Source organism: Candoia aspera, chromosome 14 (genome assembly GCF_035149785.1).
Source record: "Candoia aspera isolate rCanAsp1 chromosome 14, rCanAsp1.hap2, whole genome shotgun sequence".
In the NCBI taxonomy this organism is placed as follows: Eukaryota; Metazoa; Chordata; class Lepidosauria; order Squamata; family Boidae; genus Candoia; species Candoia aspera.
The window spans coordinates 10,936,528-10,958,678 of NC_086166.1; the positions used below are offsets into that span (position 1 = coordinate 10,936,528).

General features: G+C 44.7%; 1 protein-coding gene across 4 annotated transcripts in view; it reads right to left on the reverse strand.

Moving 5' to 3' along the window:
* CAPN15 (calpain 15) overlaps positions 1-22,151 on the reverse strand; it is a 79,542-nt gene that overhangs the window by 16,812 nt on the left and 40,579 nt on the right. For 3 of the 4 annotated variants that reach the window (XM_063315258.1, XM_063315261.1, XM_063315260.1), the window contains 2 exons: positions 3,820-5,260; positions 339-547 (listed from right to left, as the gene is read on the reverse strand). In XM_063315258.1, the coding sequence (XP_063171328.1) occupies positions 339-547; positions 3,820-5,260 (1,650 nt within the window). Of the gene's footprint in view, positions 1-338; positions 548-3,819; positions 5,261-14,672; positions 14,777-22,151 lie in introns of those variants that run through there. The other variant, XM_063315262.1, reaches the window with a different exon arrangement.

Genomic DNA, 22,151 nt, shown 5'->3' on the forward strand with positions numbered 1-22,151 from the left:
TAAAAATGTGTGGTTATAAAAAAACATTGCTTGCTCCTTGCTTTACAGGATGTCCTGGCAAATATTGCTAACAGCTGACCTGCTGCAGATAGGCCCACTATCATGTCTTTTATCTTTGTGTATCCAGGAGTAAGGATTATGTAGAACAGGGTTCCTCAACCTTGGCAAGTCTAAGCTGTGCGGAATTCTGGGAGTTGAAGTCCGCACAGTTTAGAGTTGCCAAGGTTGAGGAACCCTGATGTAGAACACACTCCCCGCTTGGTTTGCAGTTGGCACTAACGTGGCATTTTGGCAGAAGCAACATCAAGAAAGGGACCCATTTGCTCTTTGTTTCTTACCAGCAGTTTCCTAGGAGCCCCTGCAGGATATCCGAGGGTCGGGGTGTCCGGAAAACTGACCACTTGACCGAACGGTCTTTGAAGATGTTGCAGTTGATTTCGTGAGGCCTCAGCCACTGCTTCACTCGCTGCTGGACGCTGTCTCCTTCAGGAAAGCCAACTGACTTGGGACCGGGGGGAAAGCTGTCATCCACAAAGTTGACCTTGTTCTAAAGGTACAAAGTTTAAGAAGTCAAGGCAATTCTCTATGGGGATTCAATTCTACACATACAACAGCCCTGCTGCTGGCTGACATATGTGACACCCCAGCTCCCCCTATTCCCAACCACGTGACCAATGATTGGGACTTAGGAGAACTAGAGTCCAACATACTCAAGGAATCTCTAATTGTCTACCCGAGAAGAAACAAGAAAGCAACAACGACAGTAATTGGGAGAAAGCCCTTTGACATCTACCAAGTGAAACCAGGGCATAGCCAGGGAAGGTTCATCCATTCTATTAAGCCAACAGATCTTTTAGCCATGATTTGTTAAACTGGCCGTAATGGGAACAAAGTGAATATATAACGCTAAACTAGGGCCGTGCAGTCTGAAGCTTCAGGGCCACAGGTGGATTCAACAACCTATCCAAAGACTGCTGCTTTAGTATAAATCCAAAGATGACACAACAAAAGAATTATTAAGAGTCTGGGAAGTAATCATATTTAAATTAAATTGACTGAATACAATTAAATTACAATAAATTAAACCAAATTTCATTTTGTCTTAAAGTCCATCCACTTGCTTTTTATGACCCATCCACTTTCTGGTGTGTGGTCCTGCATACAGCCCTATAGCAGAGACACGTGTTTTGTAGGGAGGTCCTTCTGGAACCCCAGCAACAAAGCCTGATCATGGGAAGATATACCCCCAGCAAACTGGTGGGACATCTATTAACCCTGCAGCCAGCAAAACAAAAAAACAAAACAAAAATCTGAGCTAGCTAAGATGGTGAATGTTGAACTGGGAAGTCTCCAGTGTAAAGAGACGGAGTTGGAGATGGAGACATGACTGCCAAACTCATAGAAATGTGAGTCCAGATGGTGTATAACAATAAAACAAAATAACAATATCCCAACAACAACCACCCCACCCCCAACAAGAACAAATCACCCAGTTGGGTCACCCCAACATGTACTCTACTCCCCAGAATAAGCCCATCTAACATCCTGGCTGCAATGCCTGAGGCGGTAAGCTCAATGCATGATCTTAGCCAAGCTACTCATTCCAACCCCCAACCTCCCCCACCTGCAACATGGTTGTGTATTAACAACACGGAAGATCTGCTATAAGGATGAGACGGGGGACCAGAAGGGCTTTCAAATTTTGATCTGCTATACTGTAAATTGTTTTCATGGAGTTTCATCAATTTTTTTTTGCAGGGGTTTTGAACTGCTCGAGATGTTCTTACACTGTGTTCTCTCTGCTGCTATTTTCCTGGGTATTAATTTTACTGCAGTTCTATATCAGTATTCTGATTTTCTAGAACACCACTTGGTGAGCTTTACTGAAACACAGTTGACTTTTTTTCTTCCTGGGACTTGCAATAAATGTGTTAATGCTGTTGTTTTTTTTTAAACTGCTGCTTTGTTTTGTTTTGATACTGTTTTGATATTTATCTTACTGTTTTATTTTGCATTGTTTTAATATATGTTTTGACTTACTGTTTTAACCTACTGTTTTAAATTGCAATTGTATGTTAATTGTAAACTGCTCTGAGAGATCTTTTAATAGGAAATGCTTTAATTTACATTAAAGTTGTTCAATTAAATTAAATTAAATTAAAAATTGAGCAGTCTTTTAAATGAATAATAATAGCTCTGTCCCCATCTCTGGGTGCTACTCTTACAAAGGATGCAAACTGGAAGAGGTGCAGAGAAAGTCACCTTCGATGATCAGGGGCCTGGAAACGAGATCTTTTGAGGAGAGTCCTAAGGCAATCAGAGTACATTTAACCTTGAGAAAAGACCACCGAGGGGTCTATGATAGCATTCTTCAGGTACTTGAAAGGATGACCCACAGAGGAACCTCAAGACCCGTTCTCTCTCATCCAGTGAGAAGGATACTGGTTGAATGCTTGGACCTTTAACAGTAGACCCAATTCCTAAGGGAGGTTGGAGCTGTGCACAGCAGCTGGACAGCCACTGCTTGGATGCTTCAATATGGCTTCCTGCAATGAGCAGGGGTTGGGCTTTAAACAGCCTTCGATGGCTTCTAATTTGGAAATATGGCTGCCACGCAAGTGAACACCATTAAGAGGGCACCCGCTGCACCACCATTTTCCCCTCCACAAGGTGTCTAGAAAAAGGCTCTGCCTAATGCTTCCTGGAAAGGGCACGCGGGGGGCAGGCATCTGCCAACTCTGTCATTCAGCTAGCAAGGAAAATGGCCCATGCAGAGGCCACCCGCTCTTCCTGAGCAGAGCTCCCTCTGAAGCTGGACAGATAATATTTTCCTCTACAGACATTGCTTGATGTGGCTTCATTTGCCACAGGCAATTGGAGAAATAAAACAGCCCTTGATCATTAAAGCTTCTGTACGGTCATTAATAAGTCTGGGAAGGCACTTTTCCCAAGGCGGTCAAAGAGTTGCAGGCATGCTAACTCTGAAAAGCTAAGTCTGGTGGGGAGGGGGACAGAGGCATTAAATGCCTATCAAGTGGAACTTGGGGTCTTTATTAACAGTCCCCAAAGCACTTTGTGTCTGAAACAAAAGAGGTGGGAGTCTCTTTCAGCCAGGCGTTAGCCCTCACACTTTTCTGCACCCTGCAGGAGGGGTGGCAGCGATGTTACGATGTGAGCGACGTGAATGGAGATGAAATTTGGGATCTTTTCTCTTGTTGGGGGAGACTAAGAGGCTAAGATGTAAGGCAAATTATTCTCCTTAAGAAAGCCCTCAAACCAGAAAAAATATAGATCTTTTTCTATATTATCTTCTAGGAGTCTGGGGATATACCGTGAGTGTCTTAGGCACCCATTTTGCCCCTTAAGCTTCTCCTCACAAGCCTCAATCCTCCCCAAGAACAGGTCCCTAAATGGTGAGCCCATTCACTCTGGGAGGGGTGCAAACAGGGTGCCACACTCGTATCAGGTGCAAGAGGAAACCAGTTCTTAGTATGTAGTAGGAAAAATGCAAACAATGTCTCTTGTTGCTGACAACATTCAGTGCTGGGACACGCAGAGACTGGCGATCCAAACCAGGTGAGACTGAGACACAAACCCAGTTGTGTCAACCTGAGCTCAGCGATAAAGACCTGTTCCGCCTACTGAAGGCCCACAGATCCCATCCCTGGTTTTTCTTGTGAAAGGGACCTTTCTATGCTGGGGAGCCTAGAGAACTGGCGTCAGGACAGAGAGCCAAGCCACAGGATGTGTCTGCAAGACCAACGCCTGAGTGTGCAAGGTGCAATTGCTGGCAAACAAGAGGTGCACAGGACAACTCACCTCTTGACAGAAGGACACAATATTCTCCCAAAGGGCTTTGGCTTCGCCTTCATCTGTCTGCCGTCGCTTCTCCACGTGCATACTCTCGCGCCGCCGAAGCGGCTTGAGGCCCTTGCGCTGGGCCATGTAGACTTGAGGGGTGTGGCAGGCGAGGCAGTGCTTGGCCTTGAGCTCGTTGAGGAGCGTGCAAGCAGGGCACGACCACTGGCCGGATCGTTCCGGAGTGGCAGGGGGCTGCAAGGGGAAAAGGCGGGCAACTTTGCGGGCGGAGGGAGCTCTGGAGCTGCAGGCTGCGCATGCGCCCTTGTCTGAGCCGCACTCGGGGCACTTGGCAGCTGGGTCAGTCTGCATGCCGTGCTCCTGGAAGCCATGCAACTTGGAGGAACCACAGGCCTTGCACTTCTGAGACGCCGTGGGGTTCTTCAGCGTGCACTTGGAACAGGACCAGGTGGTGAAGTCTGGGCTGGAGGGGCCGCAGGGCGTAAAACGAACTGAGTCCCCGGTCAGATCGATGGTGTCGCTGCCCTTCTGGCTGCTGCAGGCCTCACAGGCCTCGCTCCCTGAGGTGTTGAGGAGGGAGCAGGCGCCGCACTGCCAGGGTGGCACGCTCACGTCCATCTCCTCCTCCAGCACGCTCAGTCGCTTGGCGGCCATCATCTCCTGGAAGCGAATGGCCTTCTGCACGGACGTGGGCGGAGAGGCGGGCTGGGAAGCGTCGGGGGCAGGCGGCTGGAGTTGCGGGGGCACCTCTCGGCGGCTACGGGGAACGGGGTTGTTTTGGAGGCCGGGGGAGAAAAGGCTGAAGGCAGACATCTTCTGGCTCTCTTCCTCTGCAACCGCAGTGCCTTGATTGGTGGCGGGGTGGCCCTCTGGGGTCTCAGTGGCAGGAGCGATCTGGAAGCCGGCAGGAGTGATGATTTCGGGGACCACTAGCGCCTCCGGAGGGATCTTGGGCAGGGAGAGCTTGCGGGGCCCCCCGCAGGCCGAGCAGGAGTTAGCGACAGGGGTGTTGTGGAGGGTGCAGCGCTGGCAGGCCCAGCCCTCTGCCAGCCCCACCTCTTCGGGGCTCTTCCCCCCAGAATCCTCACTGGGGCTCTCCATTTGGGGCATCTCCTCCTTGCAACTCCCCTTGGGCTCTACCAAGACGGAGGGCTTCGGCAGGACGCCATTGAGAATCGGCAAGGGGGAGCCTCCCGGCCCGGGTTCGGGGGTGAAGCCGCACACCTCACAGGCCTCTTTGCCCACAAAGTTCCGGAAGGTGCACCGGGCGCAGGCCCATTTCTGCTCCTCCACGCTGAGGCGCAGGATGTGGTTGAGGTCTGGCTTCTGGCGGGGGGCCTCGCAGATGGAGCATTGGCGCTGTCCCACGGGGTTCAGGAAAGTACAGCGGGTGCAGGACCATTCCCGCACAGTGGCCATAGAACCAGAAGAGTGGGTGTGGCTGAAAGAGAGGAGGGAGGCAGCCATTAGAGGACACCGCAAAAAGGGTCCCTCCAGGGAGGAGAGAGGCATCAGAATCATCCCTACTTACAGCCGGGGTGGGGTACCTGGGCCCCTTGAGCTAGCACCGGTCTCCCAGCAACTCCAGCCAGCAGAGCAATGGTTAGCAATGATGGGAGTGAACATTAAGTGGCACCTTAGGGCCACAGTTTTCCCATCCAGCTTACAAGATGAGATCAAGCAAAGCAGATGATATTTCTGGAAATGCATCCACAGAGGAAAGATCCTTCTGTTCACAACAGTTTCTTCTACTCAGAGTACTCCCAAGCAATCCCCCCCACGGCATTTACTGAACACCATTTAAATGCCTGCAGTCTTTCACACGCACCTTCATGTAAACCTTGTAAAGCACACCAGTATTATCTGGAAGAAAGAGTCAATCTGAGACAGGGGCCGCAGGGCCTTGGCTACAACCAACTAGCAAGTTTGGGAAGAGAGGAAATTTGTATTAAGCCCTCTTAGCAGCTCTGCAGCCGCGATCTATCCCAGATTTCCCTAAACCTGGGTTCCTGCAAATATGCTGGACTGCATTCTCCAGAATTCTCAGTCAGAAGTGCCTGGGCTAGCTGGGAACAGCAGCACAGAGCAGTTGTGGTCCAATCCTCAAAAGAAGTAGCTGAGCTGGTGAAAATGGATGTAGGATGTACCCTCCAAAGCAGAGCAGTTCCATCAGTCTCGAGGCTCATAACACAACAGGAGGAGCAGCCAGACTGTCTACAGGATGAGATGCTGTGGACAAGCAAGTCAATTCCCTTTCTTTTGGGGAGCAACTGGCACAGCCTGTATTTATTTGTTTATTTAATTTTTATCCCACCTTTATCATTTTTATAAATGATTCAAGGCAGCTAATACTCCTTCCTTCTCCTATTTTCCCCACAACAACAACCCTGTGAGGTGGGTTGGGCTGAGAGAGAGTGACTGGCCCAAGGTCACCCAGCCGGCTTTCATGCCTAAGGCGGGACTAGTATTCTCATACCACGCCTGATTGGCTCTTGGGCAGAGAGGGGGACTGGCCCAAGGTCACTCAGCTGGCTTTCATGCCCAAGGTGGCACTAGAACTCACCACCTCCTGGATTCTAGCCCAGCACCTTCACCACTAGACCAAACTGACTCTCCGCATATTGCAGGTGGAATTCCACAGAAGGGCTCCTGCAAGGATGCAGGAAAAGGACAATCTGGAACAACAACATGAAGAGGCCCCTCTTCTCCAGGCACAGTTGCTCAAAAACATACCAATTCAGTATGAGGCTGAAGGTCTTGCAAGGGCATCCAGCTAGCTGCTTCATACCCTCTGGCCAGCAGGTCACAGCTGAGAAAGTTCACCTGATCTGCTCCTCCCATCAGCAGACGAGGCTGCCATACATACCCCATCCAGACTGCTCCTGCCTATGTTGTTCTCCTGATCTCCCAAACCTTAAAAAAAAATCCTTCAGAAACCGCTGTTCAGGATACTTAAAGATCAGAAGAAAGATCTTCTGAATGCAAAACAGATTTTTTTTCCCCACTGAGCTATGGCCCCTTCTCAACACATTTATTTGCCAGAGGGAGTTTCTTGGGGGGGGGGGGGAATCTGCTATTTATACTCATAGGCTGCACATGACATGCCAGATCAAGGAAGGATGGAAGAACTGCAAACATATGCTTTTCCCAAGAAAAGAAATCCACAGCTGGCACCTCTGGAATCAGAGGAAATAGCCCTGGTGGTGGTGAACTATGGTCCCCATATCCCACTCTGAGGCTTTCAGAGGCATCGGCTTGGTCAGTGAGAAAACAGGAAGATACTGTAGTTATTTGGTCCAATAAGCAGAGCCCTTTTATCGTTCTTAAGTAGTTAACTGTTGCTCCAGCACTTTGTTTAAATTATTCAGCACTGCATTTCTTGTTTGCACTTTTCCTTCTGGGTTGCTTGTGCAAGATCACAGTCCTGCTGGCCCAGCTCACACATCGTCACAGTTAGAAATGGCACTCGAGACCTGTTCACTGCTGTCGGAATTCAGAATTTTAGGACTTGCGGGTGCTAAATCTGGTAAGGCAGCAACCTGCAGTTCTGAGGCTAGAGAGGACCCTTATTTGAGCACATCAAAGGCACCAGGCCAACCCACCAGCTATAACCAACTTGGAGAGGGGAGAGGAAGAAGTCTAGAGTTTAAATTCTAGAGCATACAGATTTTGACTTTTTTACACCGCAAAAGGCAAATTATTTCTGCCTATGTGATGACATGTTGTTGTTTATTCGTTCAGTCGCTTCTGACTCTTCGTGACTTCATGGACCAGCCCACGCCAGAGCTTCCTGTCGGTCGTCAACACCCCCAGCTCCCCCAGGGACGAGTCCGTCACCTCTAGGATATCATCCGTCCACCTTGCCCTTGGTCGGCCCCTCTTCCTTTTGCCCTCCACTCTCCCCAGCATCAGCATCTTCTCCAGGGTGTCCTGTCTACTTCGTTGCAATGAAGAGGCTCATCTAGCTGAGTTATGTCTGGAAGTCTTCTGCCTAGTAAGCCTATTTCTGGATAAGGATCTGGAGAGTGGAACTCACGGGAAAAGTGGGCAGGCGTGGAATAAGGTGCTAAACGGGCCCTCGCCATGCGGGAAGGTGGGAGCTGAAGTGAGAAGCAGGTTTTGGCCCACGAATATGAAGGGGCTGAAGCAGACTACCACATGGACTTTGCAGGCAAAGGTGGTACGTGGAACACATTTGGAGAATCACTGGTTTAAATATTCAAGAGAAATATTCTCTGGACATTTGTAAATTGGGTTTATGAAACGTGTACAATCACTGAATGCATCGATTAAAAAAAAAAGAAAATTACCTAGCAGATTAAGCAACAATAAAAGCAAAGAATGACACCCAATTCCCATTTGTGCTCCCCAATGAAAGATGGCAGCCTATAAAACTTCACTCTACAGTTATTTCTGCTCGCTCAGAGCAGCAGAGAGAGGAGGAAGCAAAAAATTGCAGGAAAGAAACAAACTCCACCCCGCTCCCCGCAGCTCTTACAGAAAATAAAGGGGTTGCAATTAACTGTCCAATGGCTTGCCTTAGCTGGGCAGATTTAACCCACAGACTGCCAGTTGCTGAGCCCCCTTGTATTCTACATGCATACAAGAACACCAGACAAAATTGTGCTTTTCTCTAGTGCAGTGTTTCTCAACCTTGGCGAGTTTAAGATGGGTGGACTTCAACTCCCAGAATTCCCCAGCCAGCTCTGCTCTGCTGGCTGGGGAATTCTGTTGAAGTCCACCCATCTTAAACTCGCCAAGGTTGAGAAACACTGCACTAATGGAACGTAGAAAGGTAGGCAACTGCCTTCTGCACAGTCAGACCATAAATCCACCCAGCTTAGTATTGCTTACACTGCTGGCCAGCTGGTCATGACTGTCTCACGCTGCAAGTGCACTGAACAGCCAGCATCTGCACCCTGTTCCTACTGATGTCTGACAAATTTCAAGTTTATAACAAACTTCAGGATCACCAACTGCCTAGATATGGATGCCCAATGCGTGCCTCGTCCCCCTCCTCCCAGATGCTGCTGAACTATAACTCTAGGCATCCCTCACCACTGGCCATACTGGTAGGCGCCACAAGGCGCTGTAGTTCCACAACTTCTGGAGAGCTGCACGTTTCCACTCATGCCCCAGAATGAGCAGGCAAGAGCCTTAATTTGATTTGTTTGTGGGGAGAGGAGGTCAAGTGTTAGGGAAATCCCTTCCTGCTCAAAAATAAAAAGTGGAGGGGGGGTGGGAGAGAACTGTTGCAAGGCGACATCATCAGATGGTGCCCACTTGCTTCTTGACGTCAACATTCACCCCCAATTGCATTCTCTTCATCCTTCTTCCTGCCACTTTTCTTGTCTCCCCTCTGCTGTTTTCTACTGGACCTCTTCTCCCTCCCTTCCCATCTCCAGCTGCCCAATTACTTTCAAGCCCCAAGATGCTGCTGCCCTAGTTACAAGACATTGCTGCCTGCCTGACTACAGCAGAGGAGGAATGGGAAGGGAATCTCCTGGCTACCCACGCTCCACTCTGCCTTTATCATGGAAGGCTATCTACTTACTTGATTTTCTTCTGCCCGGAGCCACGCCAAAGTACAGCCAGCAGGGTGGTCAAGCAGCCCAAGAAGTCGCAGGCAGCTGGCCATGATAAAGGCCACATCATGGGCCTACTGAATCAACCTCTCCTGAGATCTTTCTGCTGCTCATCAGCAATTTTCCTGCTTCTCTTCATTAGATAAGCCTGCCTTGCTTCTGCTTGATACCAATCATAATTGGCAAGGGACAGCAGACATCAAACAATCCACTGATGAAAGCCTAGCATTCTGCACTATTAGCTGTGAAGCACAAGGAGGAAGAGAGGCTGTTCTCAAAACTTGCAATCCGATGGGCTTGGAATTAGTACTGCCAATTTCAAGGCCCCTCTCCTCGGCCTCACAGCTTCTCTGATGTCTATTCTATATCCTGAGAATCATAGCTGTTTCATTATACAGCTTATTAAGGGTTCTCCAGAATATTAACATGGGCACTTACAGAGCTGTTGTGTGTAATGATCAAGAGTTTAAGCGATAGATCATATTAATCTCTAGCTTAAATATATCCAAGCTATACATTCACTAGATCAGCCTTTTCTAGCCTGATGTTTTCCACAATAAGTAACTGGCCAAGATATCCAACAGAATTCTCAGAGCTGTAGCTCTAACACCTCTGGAGAGTTTTATATGGAAACAAAACAAAACAGAACACAACACAACACAACACAACAAAACACAACTACAATAGATGAACTATTTCCTTTCAACCCAAAGTCCTCTTGCCTATGTCATTTGCTGGAGACAACGATTGGGCTGAAGTCACCCAGTAAAATCCAGGACCCAAAACAAAAGTCAACCCGGGTCTTCCTGGGATAAGTCCAATACCTTAACCATTACGCTACATTGCCTCTTGGTCAGTATGCTATAATTCCATATTTGCATACTTTACCAGTGGTAACTTTTGACAATTTTTACCATGAAAGCTAATCACAAAGTCTTTAATTTCTGTGCACTGGTTTTTCGTGAAGTTTTAAAAATTTATCACACACCACCTTGAGTCATTGCCATTTAGGTGGCCTTACAAATTAAATAAATAAATTCTAACCGTGTGGTTGTAACATAGCCACAGGCGTTAACTATGGAGCAAGTATGGGGTAGAGAGAAAAGCTGCCATCTTCAAAGTAGCTGCACTGTTTGTTCCACATCTTTTATTTCCCCAGTGATACAAGATTCTGCCAGCTAAACTAACTTCCCAAAAATCAAAGCTACAAATACAAATAAACTTTGCTGTGGTTTTAGACTAGTAATATCTTAATAAAACACAGTCAAAAAGGAGAGTACGTATGACAATGCTGCAGAAGTCTTGCTCTGCCGACAGTAACATCATGTAGTGAGCCCTTTAGATAAAAAGCATCTGACAATTGTGCATGTCACAGGTTTTTATCTACCAAAGGCAGTAAACATAAACATCACCTAGATAGCAAGTATGTTTGCCAATAAAGGCCGCAATATTCTTAAGCAGAGAGAGGTCCATATAAAATTCACACCCCCAAATCAGGCAGTCAACTGACTCAACCTTCCCAGATTCACAAGGGCATCGTCCTTATGTGCCAGGGATCTTCTTCAATTTTCCTCTAGGGGGAGGGCACTGAATAAACAAGCTCTGATAAAAGCCCAAGAATATTTAGGATGGGTAAATGCCTTTAGATAAACCACTGATATAAGACTTTCTCTGAAAGATGGAAGTTTGACTAAGTTCACCTTGTGGCTTATCAGTCCTTTGCTTAATTGTCTCCTTGGCTCAGTCCAAGCCACACGTTACCAGTTACTTTGAAGACAATCTGTACGTTTGCAATTCAGCTACATATTATGCCACCACTTGGATCTGTGTCTGTCTAGTGCTACTGATGGGAGCAGTCTGTGGGCATCAGGTCAATCTTGACCCAGGTGAATAGCACAAGTATCACCTGCAGTTTCTAGCTGCTTTGCAACTACAGCTGCCCTCGCCTTCCCAACAACTTGGCCTCTGAGATGCATTCCTATTCCATATTGGTCAGCAACATCATTCCAAACCGTTAAAAGCAAGGCAATGCTAAGTATCTTCCACAAGCTGGTGGCAAATTAGAACATGCTATTGCCCAGTCCATGCTATCACTTGGATTCCCAACTGACATTGTTCACAAAAGTAGACCACTCACCCAAGCAGTCTTCCCCCAATACAAATCAGCTCCCAACATTTTGTCAGTATTGATTATTCAGAATATAAGCAAGAGCATACCACGCTGCCTCTAAATCTTCCTGGGATCTCACTGATAGTTCCAACAGCTTTCCCAGAGTTCAGCTTTGCTAAAATTCTCAGCCAAAATCCCCAGTATCTACTACTTCGAGAACAGGACAGCAGAAACTTGAGAAGAGCCCAATTCACAGCCAGTCCACATCCATTTGAGATTCAGGCAGAATTTCCGAATGAAATGTGAGCTTTCCTCTATCTCATTTTAGATACTAAACATTTCCTTCCTGTAGCCACCCTATTACGCTTTCTCGCACAGGAATTTAGAAAACCAGAGTCTAAAAGCATTCAGTACCAAAGTGTAGAGTTTAATTCAGCATTGCTAAAGGTGGTATAATTTCCAAGACTCTGAGGACCTTCCAAATTTTCCCTCTTTGTCCAAGCTGCTGAGGTGACACTTCCTTTCTTTTCATAAATTAAGTCCTGCTTTCCTGAAAACTCCCTCATGTACTTCCCTTGCACTGGGAGTGTCAACTGTACAATCTTTAACTGTATAGACTTTTTTTAAAAAAAAATTCTGGGACAGGAACTAAACTTACGCAGTGCCAGAAAGCAACAATTTCTTAGTGAAGAATAGGGGACAGGGATGGGGGCACAGAGCATTGAAACTCTCTCGTACACAGTTTCTGCAGCTTTGCTTTGCATAAAACTGAGATAAATCTAAACCACTGTGAATCACCAGAGCTAAACAAACTCACATGTTCGGGAACAGGATGCTGGGGAGGCTGGGGAGAAATAAAAAGGGAATGAATCAGCTTGCCAATGCCAGGAGAAGGGCCTGCAGCCTATTAACCCTTGCTTTCCTTCCCCCAATACTGCCTTCGCTAAACAAACCAAGGAAAGATACTTAGGTTGGTATTCAAACCGAGGTTCTATCTTGTTGCTTCAAAGAAGCTAGGAATCAAAACCAAGAATAATTCTTGTTTAAGATTCTAAGGGAAGCAATAAACTAGGGTTCCCAGTTTGCATGACATGGTAAAGTCAGCTTTTCCTGGACTGCTGAGCAGCTGTCATAGTGGGGAACAGCTAAGTGGAAGCAACAGCTGTGAAAAATATGAGTCGGTTATTGACAAGCCATGGAACTCAAAGCAATGCTGTGAATGAGCTGATATGTACCTGCCCCATAATCTGCCATTATAGTTTAAAGCGTAGTTCTGCAACCATCTGGAGATCTTTAGCAGTTAAGTTATTGGATCTGGACCAGGAAGAACTGAGGTCTATCCCCAGCCAACTTTCTGAGAGAGTTTGGGCCAATCACATTTTCCCAGCCTCACTCAAAGGGTTGTGGTAGGAAAAAAACTGTGAAAAGGAATGTTATGTATGTCTCCTTAAGGTCCTGGAAAAAGGTGGAATACAAATTCAATCCTAATATTCCACAAAGTGAAAAGCCCATCTTTGGCAGGAAACAGAGCTGAGAGATTGTTCTCAAATTCAGTAGCGAAGAATTTAGGCAGAAAGATAACGATAGATCTTTGCCAAGTTTCAGTCTTTTTGTCTGGAATACCAGGGATTAAGGGCTTTTCATGTTTTGATTCATGTTCAGTGTTTTAAGATTGGCTATGCTGTTTTAATTGCTCATAAGTTTATATGCCGCCCAGAGGCACGTTATATGGGATGGGCGGCCATATAAACCCCCTAAATAAATAAATAAATAAATAAAAGAGTTCCTAGAAATTTAACAGATTAGCATTCATTTGGCACCCAAAGCTGCCTCAGAAAACATCACCAGACATTTACAATGGCTAATTTGCATATTTCAAATGCATGTAATTAACGTGACTTGCACCACACTCTCTTTGGCAGGGCAGACATATACCAACACATTTATTCCTCATTTATTTTCAGAAAGCTCTTCTGTTGCTAACGTGAAAAATATGAGTCAATCCTTGACAAACTGTGAAAGCTAAAAATTTAGACTTTTTCTTTTGTTATCTCACACAATATTTGCTTTTACACTAACAGTAAAATAGAAATGAAGGGACTTTTAATGAGAGAAGTACACACCAATCATCATCAACCCCAAATAACTTCAATTATGGATATTATCTATTACTAATTCTTTCTATTCCATTATAAAATACTAACAGATGCAATCATATTTATTAAAACGAAAACTGGGGTTGTGTGTGAGCTTTTCAATGGAAACCAGAACACAAATGTAATAAGACAAATACAAAAATCAGTACAGTAAAAGACAGTTCAAAACACTGAAATTTCTGCTGTGCAGAAAACATATCCAGCATTTTTTGGCACCAGATTTAACCCAGTTTAATTACACAACATGTGTTTTTGATTTTGTTTGTAAAGGAGAAGAGAATGTTGCTGATATTCCCATAGGTGGAGTGTGCTCAGCTCTTATTTGGACAGGGGTGGCCAGAATGTCTGTGAATGTGCTTTCTTTTGCTTTAGAATTCTTTCTCCGGTGGTTTATACCTTCCCATGGTGTAATTAAGTCCCAAGGGGAGATATCCAAAAGAAACTCCTTCCAGGAGTTTGAGAGGGTGGTTAAGATCTGGGAGAACAGCCAGCCATGCAGGCTTTAGAGATGGAAAGCTGTGCAAACAGACAACAGCAATTGCACCAAAGCCTTTGGTATGCTCCAACACTAAAGGAATGACAAAAGAAATTGGAAAGAAATTCTCAAGCACCCTGGGAATAGTATTAAAAAAAAAAAACCAAACCAACAGAAGCTTAATCACAGAGGAAGAAAACTTTTGAGACATTGCAAAGGCAAAATTAGAATTAATTAAAATAGCAACAAAACAGATTTTAAAAACGCCGAGAAAAACGCTATTACATCCCGAGAAAGAAAGAAATGAGAGATTTCCACAGCTCTGGAACTGCACTGGAAAATTTTTTTACATTGACAGCTCTAACAAGGAAGTATAACACAGACTTTCCAATACTAATTTCTGTATTTAGACAAACTTGCATGGTAGTTTATTCCTAAAGCATGTTGCCACCAGAAAACTGAAGGATTTATAAACTGATATTTGAATTATGCACTAAAAAGGAGAAGCTTCTGACTAATTCAATTACCTGTTGCAGAAGGATGTGAGAGAATTTCCAAGTCACTCTTACTACTTGCATAACGTTGTATTTTTCCAGTGAACTGTTTTATGCTTTGCTTTATTTTTGACTCTTAGCAGCCTAGAATATTCTACAGGAACAAAGACAGGTTATAATGTGAAATAGTAATAGTAACAATGTGGATGCAAGAATTCTATCTTCTATTTATATTTAATGTAGTATTTATGGTTTTATTGTATTTTAAATCTCATTTTTATTGTAAGCCATCCAGTCCCTCCTCTGGGGGGAGATGGGTGGTGGCAAAATTTGACAAACAAACAAACAAACGAATTCTGAATGAGTGTAACACTGCCCCAAAATGAGTTAGCATAAATTCTAGTGAGAAAAGGAACTTTTCAGGAGGAAAAAAAAAAAGAGGAAGGAAGTACAGAGGGTAAGGCGTACAGTAATGGGTTCACAACTAGAATCCCAGGGTTATTTTATGATAGAGTTGGAAATACGATTACCCCTTGTGCAACAGGGAGAAGGTAATATATTGTTTAGATAAGTTACCAAAGCATTTCTGCAGAAGCATCAATTCCTTCTAAATGAAATGCATTCCCTCGATGATACAAATTTGTAACTGCCCCTTTCGCTTCTGGATGATTTCTAGCAATTTCTGGAGTTGTCAAAAATTACTTGGATGACAGTGCAAAAGCTGGTATAAAACCCTGCATTTCAGGGTGAAAATTTGGAGGGCTAGAAAAAAATGAAAAAAATCACCAGAAAAGGGGGAGATCCATGGTGCTAGGAGGAAGAAGGTGAGGATAAAAGGGTGGGATACGTGGATAGTAAAGGATAGAGTTTACAAATATTTAGAAGGGGCAACATCTGCCACTGAGCCCCCAATCCCTGTAATTTTTTTTCTAAAAGAAAGACACCATTCCTGCTTCCTCAAAAGGACATTTTCCTAATGAAGATGAAGGGGAAAATATAATCCCAGAAAAAAGGTAGGAAACCTGGTATTCTACAGATCCTTTGGATCACAACTCCCACAATCCCATGTCCATTGGGAATCAGGCTGATGGGAGTTGCAGTCCAGAACATTGCAGGGGAGGGAGGCGCACTTATACTAAATACGGGCAGTCAATCCAGACACTAAAGAGGAGGAGGCATCACTAGTGGTCAGTCAAATGCATACTTCTCTGATCTCTGGCCCAACAGACAAATAGCAAAATCAGGGGTACATATGAACTGAAATATGTACTGGAATGGAAACGCCTAACAGTACCTTGCTAATTCACTTAAATACAGGCAGCCCCTACTTTTGGTTCCTCATATGGCATTCTTACAAAACTACGGAAGAAAACAAAACTACACTGACAAAATAATTATGGGACTCAAAGAAATAATAATATGTAAGGGATCCCAGCTGTCTTTGAACGTCCCATTCCACAGGTAAATAAGAAACCAATCTTTAATGAATTCTCTGTGCTGCTGATGGGCTGACCCCAAAGAGGAAGAAAGAAAATAAAAGCTCCTAGGCCAGTGTTTTTCAACCTTGGCAACTTTAAGACGTGTGGACTTCAATTCCCAGAATTCCCCAGCCAGCCATGCTGGCTGGGGAATTCTGGGAGTTGAAGTCCACACATCTTAGAGTTGCCAAGGTTGAGAAACACTGGCCTAGGCCTTATGAGTAGGAAAGTGATGGTGAGTGACTTGAATGTGAAAGAAAAGGGCAAGTGGAAAGAGAAAAATCACAATTTATTTCTTTACCTAAAGATTACAAGTCTGGAAATGGAATGGAATCACAAGCTCTGCTGGCATAGCACACTCAACCTGGTTAAGGAATGTGTTGTATGAACATCATAAGCTGCTCAACTAGCCTCAAAATGCCTGGGGTTGTTTGGTATTAAAACTAACCCCCTTTGGTCAATCACAGAGTGCGAACTAGGCTGAGAGGATTAAAGGAGCACCAAACCATCCTCCCTGCTTCCAAAACTATATCCAGAGATGAAGTCTTAGAAGGGTCTTTCTCTAGTTCAGTATGATCCAGACCTGTGTTTAATAACAGCTGTCTTCTATCGGACTGAAATTGAGAATTCAGGGGCAATTTGGGGAGGTGTTCATGGATGTTCACCTAAGCCTGTCAGGAGGCCTCGGGCAGTCCCAGGACCCCAAGTCATGCCTGGCAAGTCACCTGCCCTGGCTTACAAATCTCTGGTTCTCAGATCAAATCCTCTCCCTCCACTGCTGAGAAGAAAAAGAGAGAATTCCCCCAGAGTTCAAAACACATAAGCCCTTAAACCTCACTGCCTCGCTTTGCTCTAGTGCAAAAATCAATTGTTCTTGTTAACAAGGTATAAAGCTGGAATTCTCCGATAGACAATACATCCCCGGCCAATCCTTTGGCTTGGCAGAGCCTTCAAATGGAAATCTCTATCTTGTTTTGCCTTCCAGAAGCAACTAACTCCTCAAGGCTGGGCTCTGTATTCCTCAGGCCTCTTCCTCCATTCACTGTACTTTGGATCAAAGGGACTCAGCTATGTTGTGAGGCTCATGGCCAGAAGGCCCTGCCTCTTGCCGCTCTCCCAAGTCCACTGTTGGCTTCCTTGACTGGCTATCATCTTGCTTTCCAACTCAGGCATGCTGCTTATTCTGCTGCTTAGACAATACTACCTCCATTTATTTCTGAAGCAAGGTTTTCCTTCTGCAGCTAACTTCCAGCTTGAGGGATTATGGCCAAGATTGCATGGCACAGTGCTTAATCACAATTTATTAAATAAGCTAGACCTGAGTTCACACCACACAGTAAGACATGAACTACAATTTGTAAACCAAAGAGGCTAGGTTCACAAAACACAAATCCAGAACCAAAAAAAGCATACTGTGGCTTAACGTAAGGATAGGCAACCTATGATCCCTTAGCCGTTTTTCTGAAAACTGGAAACATAGTTTTCCACCACTGAACTATAGTGCCTGTCTTAAAATATACTTTTTTTTAACCCATTCAGTCGTGTCTGATTCTTGGTGAATGCCTGGACAAGTCCCTGCAGTTTTCTTGGCAAAATTTCAGAGGTGGTTTGCCATTGCCTCCTTCCTAGGGCTGAGAGAGGGGGACTGGCCCAAGGTCACCCAGCCAGCTTCCATGTCTGAGGCAAAACTAGAACTCAGGGTCTCCCGAGTTTCTAGCCTGCTGCCTTAACCACTGGACCAAACTGGCTCTCAAAATATACTTAATATTGATTTAAAAAGCAAACAAAACTTCCTTCCCTAAATTGCCCGCAAAAACACAGCATGAAGAAACCAAGAAAGTCCCCAGAATCCCAAGTCCTAGCCGCATAGGTAATATGATCCACTCGCATGCCTCACTGCTCTGGCAACTATCCCTAGCCTCCTCCCACAAATATTAAGGACCACCATATCCACAGTAAGCTTGCCCATTCTGGCTTGGCTCAACATCTGGGCCCAATCAAACAAAAGTCACTGGCTAGTGTTGGATTTTGATCTCATTTATGTTCTTGCTTGGTTGCCAAACGTGCAGATGACTTTGGTCTACCATCCGCACTCAACCAACTCACCTTCACAGGCCTGCTGCAAGGGTAAATGGTGTATACTATAAAAATCTAAAAAGTGATTAAATAATCTCTCTTTTCTCTAACTTCTCTCCAAAGTATGCAAAAGATGCACAAACTTGTTTCTATAATATTGCTTTTTTATATTCCCACAAGGAATATTTCTATGTATTTCTTTGCTGGGGAGGAAGAGCAAGAAAACCGAAACCCTTCAGGATGCCCCAAGTGTCTGTTCCAATCCTTGCTGTCCACCTTCAGGCTCTAGAAAACACCTCTTCAGAAGCAAGCAAGCATTGGCACAGAGTATTTCCCCCTCTTCTTTCAGCCCTGAATTTTAACAAATGCTACGGCCCTTTTTCCCCCTCACCTCTCTTATCTGCACAAAACTTTTGTGTACTACTATTACTACTTTTTTTTTTTGCATGTTCCATAATGTTGCTTACCCCAAAATGGAATAGCATGACGAGTACGTAAATATGCACATGGCAGAAAGAATCACTTTTCTCACTCTGTATATCTCCTAATCAATAGTGAATTATCCACTCCCAAGAACCGAATATATTCTGTTGGACAAAATATATAAACCTATCGACATTTCTAGTCCTTATGGCTTAAAAGCGTGCAAGTAATGCCTAGAACAATGCCAGAAGATCAAGAGGATTTCCAAGAGATAGTGTCTGTATCTTGTACAGATTGTTGAATATACCACCGATTATTAGATGTCAGAGTCGTTGCAGTGGTATCCATAGATACTGACCTAGGTTGCTCTCATGGATTTGGTCAATCAAACTTTTCACATATTATTTTTTAGTAAGTCAGGAAAGGTATAGACCTGATTGCCAGTCATATTCATGTCACAAGTAGCATTCCCTGCTAACAGCAAGGATAGTACCGGTCAGTTTAAACACATTCTGTCCGGTATTCCAAAGTGCGACCCAAGCCCAGCTTTACCTCAAGGATGCCTGTGGGATTCAAAGAAACTAGGATGTTTAATCAAGGGATGTTGCAAGCAAACATACCGTTGTTGCCTGCATCCCACCAGCTGAAAGTACATTCAATGTACTGACACCCAAAAGGTAACATACGAAGCAATGGATAGATGTGATGGAAGCAAGATGGTCTGCAAGGATAAAAAGGCACAGAGAGATAGAGTGAACTGCGCTGCTGTAAATCAGCTTTGGCTGTTTCCTTTTCTTTTTCTTATCTCGTGCCTTACTCTTCTTTTCTGTGCTGGGTAGAATGCTGCTTATCTCAAAAGGGAATAGCATCAGGGTATGTAAGTACCAGATGCCAAATTATTCAGTACGCTGCGTGCCAATCCTTTAACCTGCACTATTTACACAGAATGTAGAATTCCACTTTTCTGTGTGGAATACGCACAGCCGTGTTCTTTCTACATTAGGGTGTGCATTCCCACCACCCAGGTGGACCAACCAGGAAACAAAGCCTTGAGCTGCTGAGAACGATTTCCAGGCTTTGCATGTTCCACCCCATCCCAGTTCTGCCTTTCCTCCTCCTGCATCTGAATCACCTCTTAGCTTCTTAGCCCAGGTCAGCTTGCGATTGATCATTAAGCAACGTGTGGCCCCCCGACCGTTGCTCTTCATGACGTGCCTGTGGAGTTCTTGAGTGGATGTCATTCTAGCCCAGCAGCTGAGCCGAACCACCAGCAAGAGGCCACATTGTGATGTCACCAGTCTCCCTGGACTGCCTTCAAGTCAACCCGGGCTATTGCTTTTGAGCTGACTCGGGGGGAGGCAAAGTTGAGCTGAGGATACAATCTCATGGCACAAAACCCTTCTCGCCCTCCCGCTTCCCTCGAGATCTGCCAGGCTTCATAGTCTTTGCCTTCTTCTTGCCAGCTGGAGTAGCTGAATAAACTAATATTGGCTATATTCATACAGCGCAGCAAGCCAGAACGAAACCAACCACAGGATGGCTTAGCACAATGTGCGACCCAAATGACAGGTCTCAAGGAAACAGACCAAAATCTGAATAACGAAAGACAGGATCAAGGAGCAGCTTCTTTTCTACTTGCTGGAGGAGCGTTTTTGTTGCTAGTCTCCAACCTTATGTTCAGTTCAGGGTTGTTCCTGCTCTACCAGACACAGCACAGCCCTGCCTTTAATCCAACAGGTCCTACCCTTGAGCCTTGAATTCCAGGGGGCCTGGAAACCCCACTTTACACCTCCCATTTCTGCACTGGCTTATTCTTTTTTCTTTTTAAGAAAGTACATACAGAAAAATTCTATACATTCTCACCTGCCTCTTTCCTGAGCTGGACGTTGTTATAATTATGTACCCAATACAAGCAAGTGATTTTTCTCTATTTTAATATATGAGTTGTGCTCCTTTCCCTGTACTACGTGAACTTTCCGCTAATACAAATATTTGAGCCATGAACTGCATTGTAAATTCCAGTCAAGGACCAAAATTAGTATGGGAGCATACTGCTGCTTGTCTATAGGTTCAGAAAGCTAAATAACTGGGTAACTTTGAAATTCTAACTTTTTCTCCCATTCCAAGAGTGAAGGGTAAAAGAGCCATGTGTTCACATCACAGTGCAAAACCCACACTCTTGAGCAGTTTCAACTGAAATGACTGAAATTATGATTTCAAGTGGGGTTGGCAATAAACACCTGAAGGCAAACTATGTTTAGAATAAGCTCTGACCAACCTGAATTTCCTGGCCAGCAAGAAAGTTAGCCTACATGAGTCTGCAGTTATGGTTTCTAAACAGAGTCAGTAAATGAAGACTCACGTCTACTACACAGGCTTCTTCCAAAGTATCCTTCTCCTTGACATAATTTCATATCATGTCCCTAGCACACTGTGAAAGTCAATGGCTGGCTGGACATGATGGTCCAGTATATCTAAACAATGCCAGGATGGGCTACTATAGGGCACTTCACTGGATGTTACAATCATCAAGTAGGGCAGTCCTATACAAAAAGGTTTCAACGTAGTGTAATATATGTACCAGCTCAGAGGGTAGGATAAAAGCTACGTTTTCCTTGTGGTGTTCTCATGAAGCAAAGATCCCATGGCAACTACAACTGTCCTTGCCTGACCTGTTCCCAGTACTGCATTCAGCGTCACAGGGCTGAAACTGTGTTTGTTGTCTTCTGGTGCCACTGGAACCCAACTCTTAACATCAGAAACATTCCCAATACAAACCTACATTGCCTCATTATAGTTCTCTGATCTCATCTTCAGCGTTGTTACTCGGAACTAGTAGTTAGCCATTGCTTGTGGTGTTTCGCCATAACCTTTAGGTTTTGAAATACTGGCTGTGCTTATTGAACCTTGTCCATCTCCTTAAGGCACCTACTGGTTGTGTTCAGCCAGATCACAGCATGCTTAAGCTTGATTATTTTAAATTCTTGTTAGGTTACTTTTATGGTTCAATGAGAGGATTCTCAAACTCTTTGATATTAAGTCCCCATAAAATGATACATGAATTTGGGCAACAACACCCCCATTAATAAAACGAATTATTTAATTGGTGGTAGGATTGGATGAGTAATATACCAGTTACATTTTAATAACATTTTCAGAGGAGGTTCTCAAATTTTCCAGTGCCACAGCTGCCCAAGCTGGCCTACACTGTCAAAGCAACACGCAATTGTGACAGTGCTCCTGCTTTGCCTGAGCAAGCCAGGATGGATGGATGGATGGATGGATGGATGGATGGATGGATGGATGGATGACAATTCCCCCAAGCCCCAGCTGGTTGTGATCTGGAAGAAATCATCACCCACAGCTTTATAAGCCATGATGTAGTGTTATATGAGCCCAAGCAACTTGATTAATTTATGGTTCTTGTGAAAACCCAGAAATCCATGAATCCACTAACTGTCTGAAGAATGTTATGTGAACACAGCTGCTGAGTTAGGAATAGAACAGACAATTTAAAAAAAATGTTCATGTAGCA